The sequence below is a fragment of the Eublepharis macularius genome, chromosome 3 (assembly GCF_028583425.1).
Source record: "Eublepharis macularius isolate TG4126 chromosome 3, MPM_Emac_v1.0, whole genome shotgun sequence".
NCBI lineage: Eukaryota > Metazoa > Chordata > Lepidosauria > Squamata > Eublepharidae > Eublepharis > Eublepharis macularius.
The window spans coordinates 98,161,775-98,183,398 of record NC_072792.1 but is presented as its reverse complement, the minus strand read 5'-3'; the positions used below and the strand labels follow the sequence as shown (position 1 = coordinate 98,183,398).

General features: G+C 40.7%; 2 protein-coding genes across 7 annotated transcripts in view; one reads left to right on the top strand and one right to left on the bottom strand.

Annotated features, from left to right (window-relative positions):
• CRYZL1 (crystallin zeta like 1) overlaps positions 1-16,934 on the bottom strand; it is a 41,976-nt gene extending 25,042 nt beyond the window's left edge. For 3 of the 4 annotated variants that reach the window (XM_054973369.1, XM_054973366.1, XM_054973368.1), the window contains exons 1-6: positions 16,460-16,519; positions 14,715-14,786; positions 8,925-9,002; positions 6,595-6,667; positions 4,015-4,059; positions 1,453-1,521 (exon numbers count right to left, since the gene is read on the bottom strand). In XM_054973369.1, the coding sequence (XP_054829344.1) occupies positions 1,453-1,521; positions 4,015-4,059; positions 6,595-6,667; positions 8,925-9,002; positions 14,715-14,780 (331 nt within the window). In that variant the 5' untranslated portion in view covers positions 14,781-14,786; positions 16,460-16,519. Of the gene's footprint in view, positions 1-1,452; positions 1,522-4,014; positions 4,060-6,594; positions 6,668-8,924; positions 9,003-14,714; positions 14,787-16,459; positions 16,520-16,788 lie in introns of those variants that run through there. The other variant, XM_054973367.1, reaches the window with a different exon arrangement.
• Positions 16,935-17,119: 185 nt separating this feature from the next.
• ITSN1 (intersectin 1) overlaps positions 17,120-21,624 on the top strand; it is a 152,995-nt gene continuing 148,490 nt past the window's right edge. The window contains exon 1 of one of the 3 annotated variants that reach the window (XM_054973365.1): positions 17,120-17,358. The gene's annotated coding sequence lies outside the window, so the exon portion shown is untranslated. The remainder of the gene's footprint in view (positions 17,359-21,624) is intronic. The other 2 variants (XM_054973363.1, XM_054973364.1) reach the window with 2 other exon arrangements.

The window sequence follows — 21,624 nt, the reverse complement described above, 5'->3', positions numbered from 1 at the left end:
CCATTTTATTCTGTGGAGCTTACTCTAAGGAACGTGTTTGTGTTCTTAAGACTGCTGCCTTTCAGCACAATCCTATGTATGCAGAATTATTTCAGTCTAAACTCTGTGCTGGATTAACTCTGCATAGGATAGCACTGTAAAGATGCAGTCTTAAGCACATTAACTAGGAAGAAAATTCTATTAAACTTGGTGGGAATTATTTCTGAGGAAATATGCTTAAGCTTATGCTGTAGGTAGCATTGCCAACTCCAGGTTAGGAAATTCCTGCTGATTTGGTGGGGACCTCAGCAGGGAATACTGCCAGAGTTCACTCTCCAAAGCAGCCTTTCTTCCCCGGGCGACTTATCTCTGTAGTCTGGACAGCAACTACAATTCTGGGAGATCTCCAGGCCCCATTTGAAAGCTGGCAACTCTAGGTGTAGGTCACTTGACTTGAGCCAAATCTGGATCTACGACTTCACCATCACTTTGAGTAATACAGTAATAATGAGGTTAAATCCCAAGTACTAGGACTGGAACTCAACTCACAGAATGGAACTTTCCTGCATCCCTCCTCCCCCTGAAATGCTGACCCCAGGGTGGTGGTGGTGATCAGGGAACTCCTAGGAATAGCAGAGTGTTCAGTGTGTAGTCTGCAGTGGAAGGGGGGAACCTGCAAAAGTTATCTTCTATTCCACTTTTGAACCTGATCTTTGGCCAGGATCCAAACCATTAACTATCACTTCAGAAAACACACAATTAAAAACATAGAGCAAGCACAGAGTGCAAAGGACTGCAGATAATCACTTAAATTTGCCTGATTCCAGACAATAGTCTAATGACAGAATTGGGCAGGGGCAGAACCACAAGAATTCCAAATCCAATTCCCCACTGAGTAAAAAGAAATGACTTAAAAAACAAGAGTGCAACCCCAACATAAAGGAGACAAATGAAATATTGGCATTATATAATGCAGGGATTTTCCTTAGTTTCTTATCTTTTGGATTTGCCCAGTGTTTTTTTTCTTTTTAGTATATAAATAATTCCTCTGCAAGTAAAACAAAGATGCCCTAGAAGAAAAGATGACAGTTGAAAGAAAATGCAAAGCTCAAAGCAAGGGTGAAAATTGCTTTCAAAAATGGTTGTTTGAGGAGTTTCAGGGTCAATCAGCAAGAAGACAGAATGAAGCAACAAGAGAAACCGCAGAAGAGAAATAAAAGAGTGTCACAGCTCTTGTGGTTTCTGTTGGAACATTAACTCACATACTAGTACTATATTGCTACTATTGTTCAGAAAAATCTTGATTACACAGTATTTAAGACTTCAGTTTAAGACAGTGTGCATCTGAGGACACTCAGGCATTGATAGTTACATACTGATTTTAAAGTTTCAACTTCTTTTAATAGCATTATTCTAAACTGTCATACCTTTAAACTCAGAAGGCTGAATTGGTTGCTAATATGAGATACATACCTAAATAATGCTCATGAATGACAATAACTTCACACAAACCAGACTCGTCTGAATCCAGTGGCAAAATTCCTATGAAAACAAAACAAAACCTTAACAGTTCAAAACATAGAACAAACACATTTCCAAGCAGAATCATTAGCCAAACAATTCACTGCTATCTTATGTCAGTTCAACATAATGCAGCTGCAAGAGAGAAAAGTTGGAAACCTCAGCATGCTTTGCCCAAGTATGCCTTCTTATAGTTGGTAACAGATGGGTCAGAACTGTATCAACTCCACCTTTTAATGAACAACCATTTTACAGAAAAAAGAGTTAGAGAAATATAAATTTTGATAAACTAACTCATGAATAATGGTTATGGAGCTGAGTATTACTGAAACAACAACTTCTGCATACCTTTAAAGTTTGCTCACAGGATTGCCTGAGGACAACTACAGATCACCAATTTCTTGTGCTGTTAATATTATTTGTGTGAAGGGATAGGGAAAATTATCTATCACAGTTTGTGCTCCTCTTCCCATGTTCTTTCACTCCTTCCTCTATCTCCCACTACTTCTTTAAAGAAAAAGAACTGGTCATTTTGCACCATAACTCTTCCTAGCCTTCCTCTTCTCTAGCAAAGGAAACAGCCTTGGACTTTGTTTTTTAAATGCTGAACTGGCACCAGTTTTTTAAAACTTTAATTATCTCTGAGAAAGATTTCTAGAGGAGGATTGGTTGAATCACTGATGTATGATAGGAATTGCCTAAGAGTTGTAAGCTAGGATTTATGAAAAGACAGAATGAGATAAAACAGTTCTATTTACCCCAAGTACACTTGAGAAGGGCTTCAGGGCAAGAGTGGCAAAATTACCCACTCCATTCTCTCTGAAAGTGGAGAACATTGTTCTCTGCACTGAAATGATAACAAGACCCTCACATTTTGAGGCTCCATTGGGATCTAAAAGAGTAGATTACTACACCGTCTCCCTTTTACATCAACAGAAAAGAAAATGAGCAAGAATCTTCTTAGGTAGCCAGGGTCACCATGAAGCTCACTTGGTGATCTTGGGCTGGTCACTTTCTCTAAGCCTCAGAGTTGATGTGACAAAGTAGGGAAGGAAAAACAACATGGCACTATGAGTTCCTTGGAAAAAGAGTGGGATAAAAATGTACCACAGAGATACTGAGTATGACAACTTATATAGTTGATGCAATTACATAATCAAGGTCTAAAGAGTTTAAAATGAGAAATGCTCAGGTCATCAACGCTGTGAAGGAAGCCAAGTTCATGAAAAGGATTGTTGGAACTTACCCCTCCTTACCGGCGCCTAGGGTTGCCAGCTCTGGGCTGGGAAATTCCTGGATATTTTGGGGGTGGAATCTAAGAAGGGTGCAGTTTGGGGAGGTGAGGGACCTCAGCAGTGTACAATGTTAGAATCTACCCACCAAAGCACTATTTTCTCCAGGGGAACCGATCTCTGAGACCTAGAGAACAGTTGTAATTCCAGGAGATCTCCAGCCATCATCTGGAGGTTGGCAACCCTACTGGAGCTTCCTGAGTGCCCTGAATCCTTGGGAAAGGTTTGGGATGCAGAGAAGAAATGGAAGCTGGAAGGAGGAGAAATTACTCCCCCACCCCACCAACCCATTCTTGCACAAACTAAGCGAGAACTCACAAAAGAGAATTAAAATCTCCACTCAGCCATAAAGCTTCTTGGGGCAGTCATTGGTTTCTCAGTCTAATCTGTCTCATAGATTGCTGTAAAGATAAAGGAGGAACGATAAAGGCTACCCTAGAGAAAGAGTAGATAGAAATATAATAGGGAGATAAAGAGGACCAATCTCTTCCCTCCAGCTCCCTGTATATAACACATTCCATTGTTGTTTTTTATTTATTTATTTACATTATTTATAGTCCACCTTCCTCATTGAGACTCAAGGCAGACTACACACTGTGAGTTATACAGTCAGTTTCAAGGACATTTCAATAAGCAATGTAATATTGTCTATAAATGCAAATTTGCAAGGATTTTTGCCAATTCCCCACACCTACTGCAGTCTCCACCCCACCCCCAATTCACCTCTCATGCTGTTTCTGTGGCTCCCGCACACCATAGGGGCAGCAGTCTGGGGAGCTCAGTGGGCTGTTGTAGAAGGCAGGAAATTATCTGAAATCACTGTTTTCTTGTGCAACCCAACGTCAACAGGAATGAGTCAGTCTGATCCAACAGCTAGAGTGCTGCAAATGGATTTGAAGATCAGATAAAAATTCCTGCTTGGTTATGAAGCTTGTTGGCATAGGACAAGACACTGTCTCTGGGTGCACTGCTATTCTCTGAGTATCTTGGAGGAAGAAAGGCATACAAAAGTAACACATATTCCAGTGTGTCAACAGCAACATTTACATTAGCTTTTAATGACTGAAATGTTTTGGAAGTCTTCCAAAACACTGAACAATATTTGAGAAAGAATACAAAAATCTAGTGTTGAGTGATAGCTTATAAGAAAATTAACAAAAGGGCCTGATGCAATTCTAAAATATCAACATTTTAGTGAATTATATAACATGGCAATACCTACCCACTACCTCATCTTGTGGCTGAAAAGAGGACACTTTCCCCCCAACTGAAAGAAAAAAAATACAAAGGGAAAATAAACAATTTTCAATTGAAACAAATTGTATTTTTTGAAAGAATCGTATTTTCTAATGAGTTACAACACAGCCTGCCAGGTATGATTTCCTGGTCTCAGAAAGGATGGGATAGAAAGGGACAGTGTTAAGATCTGTGAAGGTGAAAGAAAAACTGGCAAAATTCTCTCAGATCTGGAACTCAGTGATTGCCCTCAATGGAAGGGAAGTAGATTAGTTATGTCCAGCAACATGCAGGAATCACAGAGAAAGAGATAATTTTCTTTAATTTCCTGCCTGAGTCTGAACAATCCATGCAAAACCCTCTTTATGTCCACAGATCAGTCTACACAATGAGGATCAAAATGTGGTGCAAGCAAAAAGAAGTGCATACAAGGCAAAGACCACAAGGGACATGCAAATGCATTGCATCATAAAGTGCAGTCAAAGGCCATTTCCACACATGTTGAATAATGCACTTTCAATACACTTTCGTAATCCTTTAGAAGTGGATTTTTTGTTCCACACATGGAAAATCAGTTTCAAATCATCACTAAAGAGTATTGAAAGTGGATTATCCAACGTGTGTGGAAGCAGCCCAAGATAGGACACCTCCAAGGTCACTGATTCAGTACAATCTGTGGAAAAACAATCCTCCAACAAAGTGCAATGATTGTAATATAGAGCATGAGGAAAACCTATGTATCAGTCAGCCCAAGGGAAATTGAATTGGGTGCATGTGCACCTCACCCATATTCTGCCAGCTCCTTCCCAAAGAGAAGACTGCTGATGTCTCTCTTCCTTTTTCTCCTGAGTTGTGGCAGCTCATGATTTTTAGCAGCAATACCCAAATATGGCCATGATAGCATACCAGGATTGTTTAGGATTGCAAACGAATGGGCAGAGAGTTGTGATGTGTAAAAGGGGAGATGCGAGAAACCCAGCAAACCCAGGCAAAAGTTCTGGTTGGGTGTGCACACCATACATTACAAGGCATTCTTGAAATGAGGGTCCAAGATGGATATTGAACTTCAAAAACTCCAAGGGTAGCATTTTTTCCAACATCACACCAATATTAATTTAGCTGTCATTTCTTCAGGAAGGATACAGTCATCCCCATATAAAGGAGGAGGACTGGTTTTTGTGTTCCTGAGTTTGCTCCTAAAGCTGATGTCATCACGTTGGTAAAACTAATTTTAAAATAATTACTGCAGTACAGTAAAGCACAGTCTGCTTAAGTAGCTAACTGTAGTAGCTGCAATAATAATAATAACAAATAGAGCAGTACCTCAACACAGAGCAGGCCAAAGCTTTTTTCAAATGTTACCAAGTAAAGAATGCCACCAAGCCGGAAAATGTACTTCATTTGCAATTTCTGATGATATTGGTGGTGGAGGAAGATTCTTTTCAGAGCCTGGATTACATGGTTAGTTCACAGTAGCAGAGGCCTGGAAAGGCAGGACTGCTCTTTGTCTCACTACTCCATGGAAATGGACTTCAGTGAGGAATGGGGGGGCATGGGATGCATGGAAGAGAAATGCTCTCAACTTCCCATTCATTACTGAGGCAATTGTTCCTGTCAAGGGTAGGCTCCTTTGCTGCTGGAATGAATATAGAGAATGGCTGTGGGTAGTGTAACCAATAAGCAGAAACCAGGAGGGGGCTATTCAGAATGAAGCAGGCACGATTCTTAATGGCTTGGGAGGAGTAAGCTGTGGAAACACACTGCCCTTCCCATACATAAAGCATGTGAACCTTCCCCTTTACAAAGGCCAGCAGAAGAGGCCTTGCTCCAATTTTTTTTTCATCTGGTATCAGTTTGGTTGACACCTGGATACAATCTGTTCAATCTCTCTGTTTAAAGACTATTAGAAATTATGTGATTTCAATGTATGCTGGGTGATTTGGTCAGATGTGTTTATTGTTTTATCAGTGATTAAAGTTTGGTCTTATATTTTACTACCGCTTTTAGACTATTTTTTGTATTTTATTGTGTGTTTCATTTTAAAATTGAATTTTTAGATTTAATTGTTACAACCTGCCTTGTGGACTTATGATGCAGCACAGTACTGGAAAGAGTATGAACAAAACCCTAAAGCAGCTTTCAAAAACAGGAGGGACACTGCGCCCCTGTCATAATGGTATTGTTGATAGTAGCTCCACTGTCCAGCATTAGGAGTGATAGGCAGGTTGTGCCATCCACTGCAGAATTATTTTTCCCTTAAGAATTGATGGTAGCCATTTAGTTAAAAAGGAAAAAGTGTTCAGAGGCATTACAAGGTGGGGTTAACTCTGCTCCTTGCACTAGATGACTACCAACAATTAACTCAAGTCTGCGTGGTCTAATTTTAGCTTCTGTTTCTTATTCCAATGTGAAAAAGAACACTGGGGGAAAGTTATATGAATGCCGGGAACTGGATTTTATATACAATCAATGGCTCCGTTTTATACAGTTCAAGTTATGCTTACTGATTTCCACATTCATTTTTCACTGTCAAATGTTGCAATAACATTATGAATAGTATACTCACTTTCCAACACAACACCAGCAATTTCCCTCCCAATAGGTAGAAATTCCTTCTCCATCTTGATTTCTGATAAAAGCTAAACCAATCAATAGTTAGGATGTCTATTGCCAGGATTAGTAAACATATTGCAAAAGTCAAATATGATATGGAAGGAGTAAATACAGCCTCCAGTCAAAAGTGGACTCCAATCACTCTTTGATTAGTCAGAGTAAGAGGATGGAAAGGGTGGATGACATGACCCAGAAAATCCAGAACTCTTGATAATACAGGCTAGGGAGTGGTGCAGAATTTCAGTTCTTCACAATGGCTATAGGATGTTCTCTGTATATACAAAACATGAGTCAGCGTGTGGACAACTAGCAAACTAGATACCAAATACTTGAAAGAATCCACTTTGAGTTTCTGTGAGAAAGGAAGACTATAAAAATGAAGTAAATTAGATAAAGGTTGCCTAATAGTTTCAGTCTTCATATAATCTATCTACCTTCAATTTAGGATTTCAGCAACTTTACCTAATTGCTAAAACGCTGCGAATGTAACTGTGCAAGTAGTCTTCCCTGATCATTCCTTGAACACGCACTTTTTCTATTAAATAATTTTAATTGGTTTTAGTAAGCATTCCAATGTGATTTACAACATCTGCTTTGAATCTTCATGTTCTTTACTTTGTCCCAATCTGTTTCTTCCAAAATACAAAGTTAAATAGGTTTTACCCAAGTTTAGTCAGATATCTAGCAAACTAAAAAATAATTTTCACAACTGTCATTTTTAATTCATTTAAATTCAGAGGTCATCTATAAAGCATATATAGAAGGAACACAGTAAGTTCGAGAACTGCAGTAGCAGACAATGTAATATATGGATCTTTAGGCTATATATACTTTTGAATGTTTAACTTTTCATATTGTAGCTCTGATTCTTTAAGCAATTAGGTACACATTATACAGGATTATGGAATCATAGCACTAAATGTAGCACCAAAGGGAATGCTTCAACTGTAAGCAGAAAACATTCACATTCTGTTATAGCCAGAAATGGCACCAGAGAGGGGGTATTTGAAAGAGCTTCTACACAGCAGTTGATGCAGTGCAACCCTAAATAAATCTACTCAGAATCCTATTCAGGTCTATTTAATGGATTGCACTGTAAATCTCATACATACATAAGCACATGAGGCTGCCTTAAACCAAGTCTCACCATTGGTCTATCAAAGTCAGTGATGTGACTGGCAGGGGCTCTCCAGAATCTCAGACAGAGGTCTTTCACACCACCTGCTACCTGATCTTTTTCACTGGAGATGCAGGGATTGAACCTGGGACCATCCACATGCAAAGCACATGTTCTACCTCTGAGCTATAACCCCTTCCCATGTCAATACATGGATGACCCTTGTAGTACAGAAAATGTCTTCACTGAAAATATTCATTCTTTAATGTCAACTAGTGTCTGCGTATAAACTCTCCAGGCGATGGATGAAATTTATGCTGCAAGCTGCTCTGTCTTTTATGGCTATTGTATGGACTGATCACCATGAGGAAGATTGTTTCAAACAGCTCGCACATAGCTGTTGTAACATGGAAACCAGCCATTTGGGTCTTTCACACTACTTTTTTTTTTAATAAAGTACATAAATATTAATTTCCAGGCTTCAGAAATGTGGGAGTAGATCCATATAGTCAGTTTGGTGTAGCGGTTAAGAGCACGGGACTCTAATCTGGAGAACCAGGTTTGATTCCTCACTCTCGAAGCCAGCTGAGTGACCTTGGGTCAGTCACAGCTTCTAGGAACTCTCTCAGCCCCACCCACCTCACAGGGTGTTTGTTGTGGGGATAATAGTAACATACTTTGTAAACTGCTCTCAGTGGGCATTAAGTTGTCCTGAAGGGTGGTATATAAGTTGAATGTTGTTGTTGTTGTTGTTGTTATATAAATAGTGTTTAATTGCTGGACCAACTTTTTACCTGAAGATGTACAGGCTGGAAACAAAGACTGGAATTCTATTCAACTAACACAACAGCAGTTTGCTACATCCTAATAAACAAGGAACTGAATCTTAATTTCTCTTACTTTGTCCCTATCCCCATTCTGTTTCTTTTACAGTACAAGTGAAATAGGTCATACCTGGTGCAATCCTAAAGAGTTACACCTTTCGAAGTCCACTGAAGATGAAACTTTGCTTAGGATTTCTCTGTCATTTACATATGCACCTTTGCCATATGCAGGCAAATCTGCCACATAAACACACTGTAATAATACTGATATGTTTAATTTACTGAGACATTGATTCACTCTTAGGAAAAAAACTCTTTATTTTATAGAAAATAAAGTAATACCTTCATATTAATCCGGTTGAGAGCACAGGCTTTAACTTGCACTTTTACACAGTTGTCATTCAAAACAGGAAGGTTATCCTAGAATAAAATTACATGACATACATACTACAGAACATATAATTAGGAAGCAACAATAATTTGCTAATTTTTTTGTACAGGAAGTTAAATATCTGACTCTAATGCAAAAAAAAAAGAGTCAAAGATTATGCTCTGAGGGGGGTATAACAGTGCCCCAAAACAATGAAGAGATAATAATGAATTCTGTTATGGTGAAGAAGATATATGATTGACAGCTGACCTTCAATATCCTGCATGCTTCAGCTAGATCACCCCTTCCCAAAAGAGTGCGCAAAACAGTATGCACTCCTTTCTGTGAAGTAGAAGACATCTTCCATGCAGTTAAATGAAGCTATTTCTGGTCTGGATTACTTCTAGAAGAGCCATGCGGGATAGTGTCTTGTTTCTCTGGGATCCCCCATGGTTGTTCCACTGACAGCTCTAAGAGGCTGATGCGATCAGAGTGGCAAGGAAAAGGAAAGATTTTTTTCTGTGTTAAAAGAAACTGCTTTCTCAGAATGAACAGCTCCCAGCCTTCAACGGGGTACAATTGAAACCTTCGCCGACGGTGAGCCTGAGTGTGACCTTGAATGCCACACTTTCAATGGAGGCCCAGGTCGTGACCATTGCCAGGTCTGCCTTTTTTCATCTTCGATAGGCCAGGCAACTGGCGCCCTATCTTTCGCCCCGGGACCTGGCCACAGTAATCCATGCAACGGTCACCTCCAGGCTAGACTACTGCAACTCACTCTACGCTGGGCTGCCCTTGGGCCTGAACCAGACGTTACAGCTGGTCCAGAATGCAGCAGCACGTGTCCTTACCGGAACGCCAATCTGAGAGCACATTCATCCTGTGCTGTGCCAGCTGCACTGGCTCCCAGTGGAGTTTCGGATCCGGTTCAAGGTGTTAACCTTGGTGTTTAAAGCCCTTCACGGACTGGGACCTGCATACCTGCATGACCGCCTCTTCCATTACGTCCCCTGCAGGGTGTTGCGCTCTGCAGACAAGCAACTCCTGGTAGTCCCCGGCCCGAAGGACATCCATCTGGCCTCAACCAGGGCCAGGGCTTTTTCTGCCCTGTCCCCGCCCTGGTGGAAGATCTCCCGCTGGAGATCCAGGCCCTGCAAGACCTGTTACAGTTCTACAGAGCCTGTAAAATGGAGATGTTCCGCCGGGCCTTCGGTTCAGTGCCAGCGGGTATCCTCCTTCTTCCATCTAAGACCACCACTTTTTCTGGGGCTGCCCTCAGCCATCTGCTATGCCCATATATGGACTCCCAATATTTGTTTAAATAGCCTGCTCCTGGACTATTTTAATGACTTTTAAAAAATTATTATTGCTTTTATGGTTTTGTGACTTTTAATGTATTTTTTTTATGTTGTTAGCCGCCCTGAGCCCATCTGTGGGGAGGGCGGGGTACAAATCAAATCAATCAAGGCTGAGGAAAGTGATATGGGGGAGGGTCAGATTACCTCTCTCTCCCCCAGCAGCTTTGCCAGCCCAAATCAAAGCGGTATTTCTCCAACAGAATCTTGCTGCATGTTTGTGTGCAACAGTCTTTTCCACCCAAAGAAACGTTTGATGATATGCAGATTCTTTCCGTGTACACTGGGATTGTGGCCACAAAAAGACACAAAAAGCAGAAGAGCAAGCAAGGGAACCCACAATTACGTAATTACTGACAGATTGTATTCTAACTTTACTTTTAACTGTAATGAGCAACATGTTAAAATATTTCACAATTTCAGTTCAAGAGACATAATAGCATTTTACTGTCAGGCAACTTATCCGCCTTGAGCCTGCTGATGTGGGGAGGGCGGAATATAAATCGAATAAAATAAAAATAAATAAATAAATTCCTCTGGTTGCAGTATGTCTCTTTTACACCTGATATTTAGTATCAACATTGCATTACAGTCTTAATCAGCCTATGTCTAAACTTTACAGCTTGTTCTTTAGATAGGGCTCTTAGTTCTTCCTAGATTACAATGGTATAGTTCCACCTTTGCAAAGATTTATAGCTGTAGTTCATTACTTTAATGTTATAAAACAATGCACTGAAGAGAATACATGCACACTTCACTGCCCCCACCCCCAGAAAGTCTGGTTTTTACTTCCTCTGATTCATGCTGTTACTAAAATTCCCACCCAAATTACTTTCTAATCTGAAGAGCAACTTTTACAAACAAATCTAGATCTTCTTCTCTGCTATAGAGAAAGCAACTCCTGCTCTAAAAAAAAAACCTATTAAAAAGATAAAAATAGTTTCACAAGAGAGCTTTCATTTAAGTCTGTATGGTTTACGAATATAGCATTAAAGCTTTAGGTCAAGAAACCTACAGAAATTTTTAAAAATTGGAAGAATTAGGTGTACACCAGAAAAAAAAAATTGAGTTTCCCGCTTTGGGATTACCCGAAGCGGGAAAAAGCTTCTTAAACACTCGAAATCCTAAGTGGCAAGGCGCTTGGTATTTAAATCACTTTGGTACGCTCTGTAAAGATTCAGAGCATTCCAAAGTGAGGGGAGAAGCTTCTAGCCCCCAATCGCCCCCCACCCCACTTACCTGGCCCTGAAAAGGGGTATTTAAACCCCCACGAAAGCTGATTGGCTGGGATTTCCCTGCCAAACAGCTGATGCCAGGGTTTAAATGCTCCTTTCCCTGCCACTGCGCAGCAGCACGGAAAGCGGTTTTTGGCTCGGTGGCTTGGCAGGAAATCCCTGCCAAGCTGCTGATGCTGGAGTTTAAAATGCTCCTTCCCGTGCCACTGCGCAGCAGCACGGAAAGGGACATTGTAAACTCTGGCTGGCTTCCATCAGCAGCTTGGCAAGCTGCTGATCCAAGGGGGGAATGCTGTTTCCCCAATACTTCAGAGTGACAGGGAAAGGGTATTTAAATGTTCCTTTCCCTGTTGCTGCCAAGTTGCAGGGAAAGGAGCTACCCTCCCCTTGGATCAGCTGCCTCCCATCGGATGGGCTGACAGGAGGGGAATTCCCCTCTCATCAGTTGAAAAAAGCAGCCGCATTTAAAGGGCTTTTTTCAGCTGATGAGAGCGGAATCCCCCCCTCAGTCGAAAAAAGCCCTTTTTAATGCTGGCCACTTTATAGCTGATGGGAAGGGATTCCCCTCTCATCAGCTATAAAGCAGCCAGCATTTAAAGCAGGAATTTAAATGTTCCTTTCCCTGTCGCTGAGAAGCAGCAGGGAAAGGGCATTTTTCTCCCCCACTTGGATCAGCTGCCTGGCCAGGTAGCTGATCGAAGGGGAGGGATGCTCCTTTGCCCGCTGCTTTGCAGCGACAAGGAAAGGGCATTTCCCTCCCCCTTTCAATCAGCTGCTTGGTGGAGATTTCCCAGTCAAGCTGCTGATCCCGGGGTTTAGATTGCTCCTTCCTGTGCTGCTGCACAGTGGCATAGAAAAAGGCACTGTAAGTCCCAGGCAGTTTCCATCTGCAGCTTGGCAAGCTGCTGATCCAAGGGGCAATGCTCCTTTCCCTGCCGCTTCGTAGCTAGGCAGCTGATCGAAGGGGGGAATTTTAAATGCTCCTTTCTCTGCTGCTCTGCAGCGGCAGGGAAAGAGCATTTAACTCTTACCCTTCGATCAGCTACTTGGTAGGGATTTCCAAACAACTGATCCTGGGTTTTAAATGCCCCTTTCCCTGCTGCTTTGCAGCAGCATGGAAAAGAACATTTAAACTCCTTGACCTGAAGCTTCCCGAAGCAATACGAATCACTTCGGGAAGCTTTGATTCAGGGTTTCCGAATTGGTCCCCGCATGCTGGGCCTGATTCGGAAATCCCGAATCTTTGCAAATTGGGTCCGTTTCGGTTATTTTACCCAAATTGGAAACCCGAATTGCACATCCTATTCTGTTAATAGAAAGCTACAATAAACGTATTTCAACAACCTCTATTGAACATGTTTAATGACTGTCTACTGAGTGGCAACATTCTATGTTCTTGGAATGATGCCAGCGTAATATTTATGAATAAAAAGAGTGAGGAACCAACAACCTCCAATTCATACAGACCAGTATCTTTGCTAAAAGCAGACTATAAAATAATCATATTTTTGCAGCAAGGCTAAATAACATATTACATAAATATACATATTCTGATAAAAATGGATTTATTAGTTACTTAACAGATAACACCAGATGTACAATTTTAAATGATGCTGAAAAAATATAAATAGCCTCAATGCTGTTAGACCCCAAGAAAGCATTCGACAGAACAGAATGGAGCTTTTTATTTCTATCTTTAGAGGTATGCGACATTGAAGGGAATGTCTTGAATATAATAAAAGTGTTTTACAATTGTCTGAAAGTATGTCTACAAGTGAATAAAATTTTATCAGTACCCATTACACTTGGTAGAGTACTTGGAAGGGTTGGCCTCTGTCTGCCAATCTACATTATAAAACATATAAACGTATTAACGATCCAAGAAGTTTATTACAGGGGCTTTTACAAGCAGACATTCAGGAATGGTTCTTGATTTTATGGCTGCAGCAAAAATGTTATTTGCATAAAATATGAAAAAGACAGATACTTTAAATCTTGGATAAACAAAGCTTGGGAAACTGTCAAATTATCCAAGGTAACTGAATTGATTAACTTAAGTGATGGAAAGGCAAATTGGACCTATTTTTCAGTGAGCTGGAATCCTTTTTTAAATTTTGGGATAAGAAACTACATTTAAATTTTGATGTATTTAATTGTGCAAAGTTCTTATAGGGTATAAAGTATTTGGCAAATGCAGCCTACGAGATACCTTAGAATTGTTAGTTGAGCAGGGAATAGTTATTCTGATATTTCTAGTTATATTTATTTATTTAAATTGATTTAAAGAATGATTCGGAGAACTATTTAACAATTATGACTTATGTATTTTTAAGTTTTGCATATTTCACTGAGGCATCATGATATATTTGTTTACATATAGTATATTTGTCTCAATGAATATATTATAGAAAACATTACATTGTCTGACTTGTAGCAACTTGTAAATCACATGAAATAGAAATTATTCGTATTATGTAATTAAAAATTATTTTAAAAACATTAAAACAATCTAAGAACTTTAATATGCATGGATTCACATGGAATATTGTGATCTTTGTACAAACACTGGCAAATGGCCCATCAGCATCTAGGTGAAATGACAGTTACATGCATCTCTTTAATTATTTTTTTATTTGTTGCAAAAACATCTGTCTCCACTGTATTATTATGTACAAAGCTGCAGTGCTCAAGATTTACCTTGGAAATCTATATGCAAAATCTTAACTTTGTTCAGAACTTACGTCTGATCTACCCTCTGACTTACAGGCCATTCTGCAGCATTTCCCCTTACACTGCTACCCATCTACTAATTAGGACTTCCTGATTCAAGTGGAAAAGGGTTCTTGTGTTTTTTATAGTTACACAGAAAGGATCATTTTAAAACCAACACTGTGTAAATGTTGAAGAGAGAAACACACAGAATCTGATATCCTACTACAAAAGACTCTTATGGTGATCATAACAGAATACTGTCACAGTCATGTAGTTGTTACATGCTTTCCTTACATGTGAGTGTACAACCCTTATGTGTGTATCATGTATGTCGCATCCGTAGGACACATATAGCAAAAAGAACTAGTGCTGTCCTAAGAAGGTGGTCTCAGAATCCTATTCAGGAACGTTCAATTAGACAGGCCCAGAAAAGTGTTCCTAGTATAGCACAGTAACTCACCTTCTCCAAGATGACAAAATTAGTTTCTTCCCCAGATGATATCTGCTGCCAATATAAGCCCTTCATAGTTACCTTAAAATATAGAAATGAAATAAATAAATGTTAATCTAGAAGAAGTTTAAGAGAAGGGAAGGAAAAATGAAGTGATGCACCTGCTAAATAATGTAACAGAATGTGAATGTATCTGTGTCACACTACCACTGCTGAAGCAGTGAATCAAAGGATGTGAATTTTTAAAACTACACTTTATATTTAATAAAACCAGATTATTCATTTCAGCTCTTGCCCCCTCATAACAATATAAGCTCTGCCAATGAATCTCATTATTTAAAAATTGCAAAGAAATAAAGAATAATGATGCCACCTATTTTTTTTTCTTATTGATAAAGCATGACTCAGTAACACCTACTGAGCTCAATGAGACTATTTTTGGGGTAAACAGGTCTGTGTTTGTGGTGTACGTATGAAAAAATTCATTGCCATGATTATCTGTGGCCTTGATAATTCTGCAAAACAGAGTGTTATTGTCCCATTCCCCTCCCACCCACCCCGAACAGGAATAAAAATGTATGAGCTACTGAATTGGCCCTAAAGCTACCCGGTTGGTTTTTGGTTAAACTGAAACTTGAATTCAAAATCCCCAGATTTAAGAACATTATGTGTATTTCATTAAACTGGGAATCAGATCACGCTTGTCTACTCACTAAAATATCTTTTGAGTGTGGATAGATGAAGGGTTTTCCATCTGTGTTCTGGGGAACTCTGAGGTTCCTACAAAATTGATGAGAAGATTTGAAATGACAGCTAAGTTTCCCTGAAAAGTAGCTTATGGCAGTGCTCATAAATATTGACCTTTTCCTGAAATACACAGTAGAGCAATTGAGCACATTCTAGAGTACACCTCAGTCTTTGTTTGAACATTAAGGGAGCAATCCTAAAGTTGCTTTCCTGGGAGTAAGCCCCATTGAATAAGATGGAACTTACTTCTGAGTTGACCTGCTTAGGATTGCTTCCTAAGCGTACTCAATGCAGTGTTCCAGTGCCTTCTACAGGAAATGGTGAAAGAAAGAAACCAACCAACCCTGTGAGGTGCACACGCATTTTTTCATACACTGCCACATGCTACAAATCCTGAAAGCTCCGTTTTCACCACCCCTCCCCAGGTTTCTGGTTTTAACGACAGAGAGGATTTCCTTCTGTAATTTTCACTGCTCTTCTTCAGTTTCATTCTTGAATCCTCACTAATTCTCTACCTCCGTTCTCCTTATTTTCAATCTTATCCCCAACATACAAAAATGACACACATGGGCTTGTATAGAGAGCTGCGAGCAGGTGAGGTTAGACACCGCAGCTTGCTTATACTAGCCTTGTATGTAATGAACAGGTAGTTCTCAAAATGGGTTACGTCGGCATTAGATGAGCGACTGCGTTCGCAAACACTGCAAAATCCCTTTTAATTCAGTGAACCCCGTATGAGGGTCTGGTCGTTCCTGATACAATCGAGAAGAGCCACGACATTATCGTACATTGCACCTCCGGAGGTCCACATATACACGCGCCTGTGCAGGAGGTAAAACGGGGAGCGTGGAGAAACGAAGCTTTCCCTTCCTAAGACTAGGGCTTAAGTAAAGCAGCTACAGAGCAACATAAATGTACGGCGGCTAAGGGGCGGAAAGGCCAGAGGACGCCTCGCCCCTAGCTCGCTCCATACGAAGAGACCCCGGTTGCCTTGTCACGCCCGTTACCTCTCACAGGCCCCTTCTCCGATTTTCGCCCGAGCGCCTGAAAACCCTAAAAGAGAGCCGCGCAGGAAAACAGGCAGTGAGTAGTCGGCACAGTTGTCACTCAACAAGCGGGCGGGACGACAAGAAAGGCTTCTTTCCCGTTGGACCCGCGCTTTCCTATGGGAGCTCCCTTGATAGTAAAGACTACAGTTCCCAGAAGGCAGAGCAACTGAAAAGTGCCTTTTGGTCCGAGGTTGCAGCGCGTTGACATTGACATTGCTTAAGGAGAGGAAATAAGAACAGAGCCTTGTGAAAAAGATGGTTCACTTTTGAATGAAAGGCGAGATTACCTCGTTATGCTTCCCTTTGTTCTTAAAAAAAGTAGGCGTAATGATCCCTCGCCCCTAATTGCGTCTCCAGTGCGTGTCTTGCCCTTTAGAAAAAGAAGAAAAGAAAGAAAAGGCTGAGCTTCTGTTTCTGGCCAGCGACGGGAGTCCTCGACCCCCCCCCCCCCCGCGATCGCTTTATCAATCTATGCTGGAGTCTTCCGTAAGCGGTGACTCCGTGGCCGTTCCCGTTCCCCTAATGGTGGATGGGCGCGTCCGTCAGGAGGAGAGAGGTGGGCTCTCGAGGTGGGCGAAGGCTTGGTTGGCTGGCTGGCTGCCTCCGGACTGGCGCCTGCCTCTGGGGCGCGCTCGTGCGAGCGACGGGAGGGTTTGGGTGTGCAGCCCTCCGGCGCCTGTGAGAGGGAGCGGGTCGGCTCTTCTCCCTCCCCTCGGCTAGACGCAGGGGCGGCTGAGGAACGGAAGCGGCGGTTACGGCAAGAGCCTTGGCGCGAGGGGATGGCATTTGCCGTCGCCGCCGCCTCTCCGTCCCTGCCTTGGGCGTGAAGAGGACGCCCGGGAGCCGAAAGATATGAGGTAGCGGCTCGTTGCGGAGGGGGAGGCGAGGGCGGGGGGAGTCATCGTGGCGAGAGGGACGCAGGCGCGCTGGTGGAGGCGGATGGGGGGGGTCTCCACCCCCTTTCCCCTCACGCCCTCGGAGGGGGGGGTTGCCTTCACCCGCTGCTGCCCGCCCGTGTGACCCTCCATGTCTGCCCTTCTGGGCAGCTCGGGGTTTTCTCTCCGGCATTGCCCCCTCCTTCTCACTGGGCCCTCTTATCGAGCCCCCTTTTCTCCTCCCTTGATGCGTCTGGAGGGCGGGGGAAGCTGGCTCTTCTACTGAAGGCCTTTGCCGGCTGCCGTGATTTCTTTTCTTTTTAGAGCTACTGGTCCATCATGCAGGGCGCCCCGATCTTTTTGAGGCTACTTGGAATTAGCAGAACGAGGTCCGGGGGCCTGCCGGAGAGTATGCCGAGAGTGGCTTGGGGAGCTTTTTAAACTTTGCTTGGCAAGCGACTGCTGGGGTCTGCCTTGCCTGAAAGGCGAGATCGACGGCTCAGTTGCATGGTTTTTGCAAATCGGCTTGTTCGTTAAATTGAAATTTCTGGCAGACTGTCAGTGGAAAAGATGCAGCAGGCATCTGAGCTGAAGCATGAAGAAATAACTTGCCTAGTGTCCGGGATTGAGAATTGTTGGTAATCCAGAAATCGCTGCCTAAGGGCAGCCATGGTTTCTCAAGAGGAATCTCTGTGACATTCTCTAACAAAACGGAAAGGGAGAGTGTCCACTGTTGTGTTTTTGACTGGACCTTACACTTTCTATTCCTTGTCCCCTTCTGGTGAAAGAGGAATGCTACCCATTGGGGAAGAGAAGACCATTATTATGTTATTTTTGTCTTGGGTTAGTAGAACATAACGGATTCATCACTTTAATACATACAGGCACTTAGCTCAGTTTTCTATTTATGTGTGTACTCATGAATGGAATTTTTTTTTGCACTCTAGGAAATTAGCTACTGCAAGCAAACTCACTGCTAGATTATCTGGAGTCCAGTAAATATTTTTAAGAAGATCATTGTTTTTATAATGACACTTGATTACTGTTTCCATCTGGAGCAAGTTTTACAGATACAATCTATGGAAATATGACAACAGTGGTTTTCTGCTAATGTCTGCCATTTTGCAAATAGCAATACTTTTTGGTTGTGTTATTAATGCATATGATTGTGATGAGTATGGAGCCACGGTTGTTATTACCTTAAATATCATATGGAACTTGCCACATATTTTGTTGTAGTATCTGACCTTTAAGTTTCAGTACTGTTTTAAGACTTATGTCCAAACTGGAGATAACTGGTTAGGCTATAAATGATTTGAGAGTTACAGTATTTTCCAAGATGAATGTATGCACCAGCTGCAATGTTGGAAGAATCAAAAGTTGTTGTAGAGTTGGTAGAATTGACTTGGTAGAATCACAATGCACTTTAAAATAAGGATGTAGAATATTTCTTTGGTTCTAGTTGAGAGATTAGCAAGTGGAGCTTTTCCAGGCCAAATCTGAGAAGTATTATAAGGCTCCCAGTTACCAGTTTAGAGATGAAAGAAATGTAAGTGGCATCTGTGGCAACAGAGCCAGTCACTTCATGGGGAATTTTGAGAGATGAGCAACTTGCAGTGGTACTAATTATTAACTAGGATCTATGTAGTCGGTTTGCTCTCTGTGTCCACATAGTACATTTTTTAGTAAAATATTAATAGAGAAAAATATCTAATAGAAATTAAATAAGCTTTAAAGATCATGCAGCACTGAAACTGGAATCTGTGAGGAAAATTTCCAGGCAGTAGTATGTTTGTGCTACAGTAATGAAAACTCAGATGATAACTCCCACTGATGCAGAAAGTTTCAAGGAGGATAGCGCCAAAATGGTATATCAGTTCTTCACTGCTAATGGCAGGAAATTCAAAGTTGAGCTAAATTAGAGAAAATGTTATTTAAAATATACTGATTCAATATGTAGCCGGCTTATGAGCGTTTAGAATAGATCTATTTTAGATTTGTGATTTTTGTGTATGATGCATAGGCTTGGTAATATATTTGATGGTATTTTGTAGATATACCCATTCCTGATGAGATTCTTGAAATGTAATCTTGTTCTGTTTTGTTTGTTCTTTTTATTATTGCCTTATTACTGCTAAATTCAGATTATAGTATTTTTTAAAAAATAAATCCCACCTTCTAGACCCTTCAAAAAAGGCTGGACTATAAGATTGTATGAGAAGAGTACTACAGTTGCTTACATCTTTTATGTAACTGAAAGCAGGTCTACAGATTCTTTTAGGTGTCAGAGAAACCTGCCAGTAGCATGTGGAGAAAATGCATATTTCTAGCAAGACAGGCAGGCAAAAAGAAGGAAATGGTCTCTAATTCATACCACAGAACGATTGGTATTTAAGTGAAAGCTGCTCATCTACCAAGCTTGTATGATTTGTACTTGTATGCTCTCACTTTGGCAGCTTTTCAGCAGTAATGTTTTCACACAGATGAGCTGTTTCAGAACAATTTCTCCAGTGTATTAAGTCCAGAATCTTGTCTTCAGAATTAGCAAGGAAAGTGTTGCTTAAAGCTTTAGTAAAAGGAATTGATTGTTTTAGTCTCTCTCTCTCTCTCTCTCTCTCTCTCTCTCTCTCTCTCTCTCTCTCTCAACAGTGACATTATTATGAATTTGTTAAAATGTCTGTTTCCTAAGAACTGTCAAATTTTCAGTGTAATCCTAATGACTTTTTCCTGGGAGTAAGCATAGGACTTATTTCTGAGTAGATCTATTTAGAATTGCTCCCTAAGAAACTAAATTTATGTTCCAATTTTAGGCTTACATATACTCAAAGAGATTTCAGTAGAGTTGACTTTCAAGTAAGTAGGCTTAAGTGTGAGAGTGCCAATAAATAGATTTACACAGGAGCTGACCATTATGCTTATGGAAATGGGGCTAGGCATGTTTGTTCTTCACATTTGCTATGAATTTCACAGTAAAAAAATTACTCAAACCCTCAGATGTGAGGCAAAATATTTTCCAGTGCTTTATTTTTTTATTCAGAAAATGTTCTATTTCTAAAGATTTGTTGTGGCATAAAATTAATATCAATTAATCGGTGCCGTTGCCAATATAATATTAGGCAAACTTTGCAGTTTCAAAGTTGTAATTAATGTTTTTCAGTTATCCTTGGGAATTAGTGCAAGAGGATATATGTACATTTTATTGGTTTGTAATCTGAGATGGGGTGGGAATTAAAAGCACAAATACATATATTAATTAAATTAAGTTATGATAGCATAACTTGGCTGTGAATGTGAAATCAAAACCAAAGCTAAAATTTTGATTAGTATATATCCTCTCACGTGGTAGAAAGGATGCAGTAATCATTAAACTGATATAGAACTAAGAAATAATGCAAATGATGAGGGGCCCTAGTGACCTATTTGGTTGAGAGCAAAATTCTGTTGAAATAGATGAGTAAACAATAATAATGAGCTTATATGTAAAGGTTAGTGCCACACAGAGCAGTGAACAAAGTCAGTGTTGTTATCCCCACAATACAGCTGGGACTTAGAGGAGTGGCTTATACTGCAGTAGCATGTCTATAGTATCTCAAGTACAATTCTTTGGATGTGCTAAAACTAGTGGGTCAACACTTTTGAGTGCCTTTGGAATGTTGTGAGGAAAGGTATAGGAGGGGCAGAGTGAAGCTTAGCCATGTGCACATAATTTTTGTAAAAAGTAACCCCACTACTGATTTTGAGGTGGATAGGAACTGCTACTTGACTAACAATGAAATCCTAAACAGAGTTACTCCAGTCTAACCCATTAATTTCAATGGGCTTGGACTAGAGTAACTCTTCTTAGGATTTCACTGTAAAGAAATGGAGTTGCCCCTCTCATGTCTAGTTTGAAGTGAGGTAATAAACTTGTGTTTAGGCTTGTATTACTTCATTGTTTTGGGAACCATTCACACAGTACATTCAAAATATTTTTGAATTGATAAGAAGGCAACTTAAGGTAAATTACTGTAGCATACAGTTTGTGATGTGGTCCATTTAAATGTTAGTACCATTGAAGCCAGGCTGAAATCAAGGTTTTAAGCACTAGTTTAACCAAGGCTAATATTAGCTGCTTGGATCTCTAAACCAGTATGAAGAAAGACAAGGGGAGAATTGATATGATTAGACGGGAAATGCTCAAGTTCATGCCGTCTGATCATACTTGATGACTAGCTTATGATAGCACCAGCAAACTGTCTTGCATGTTTA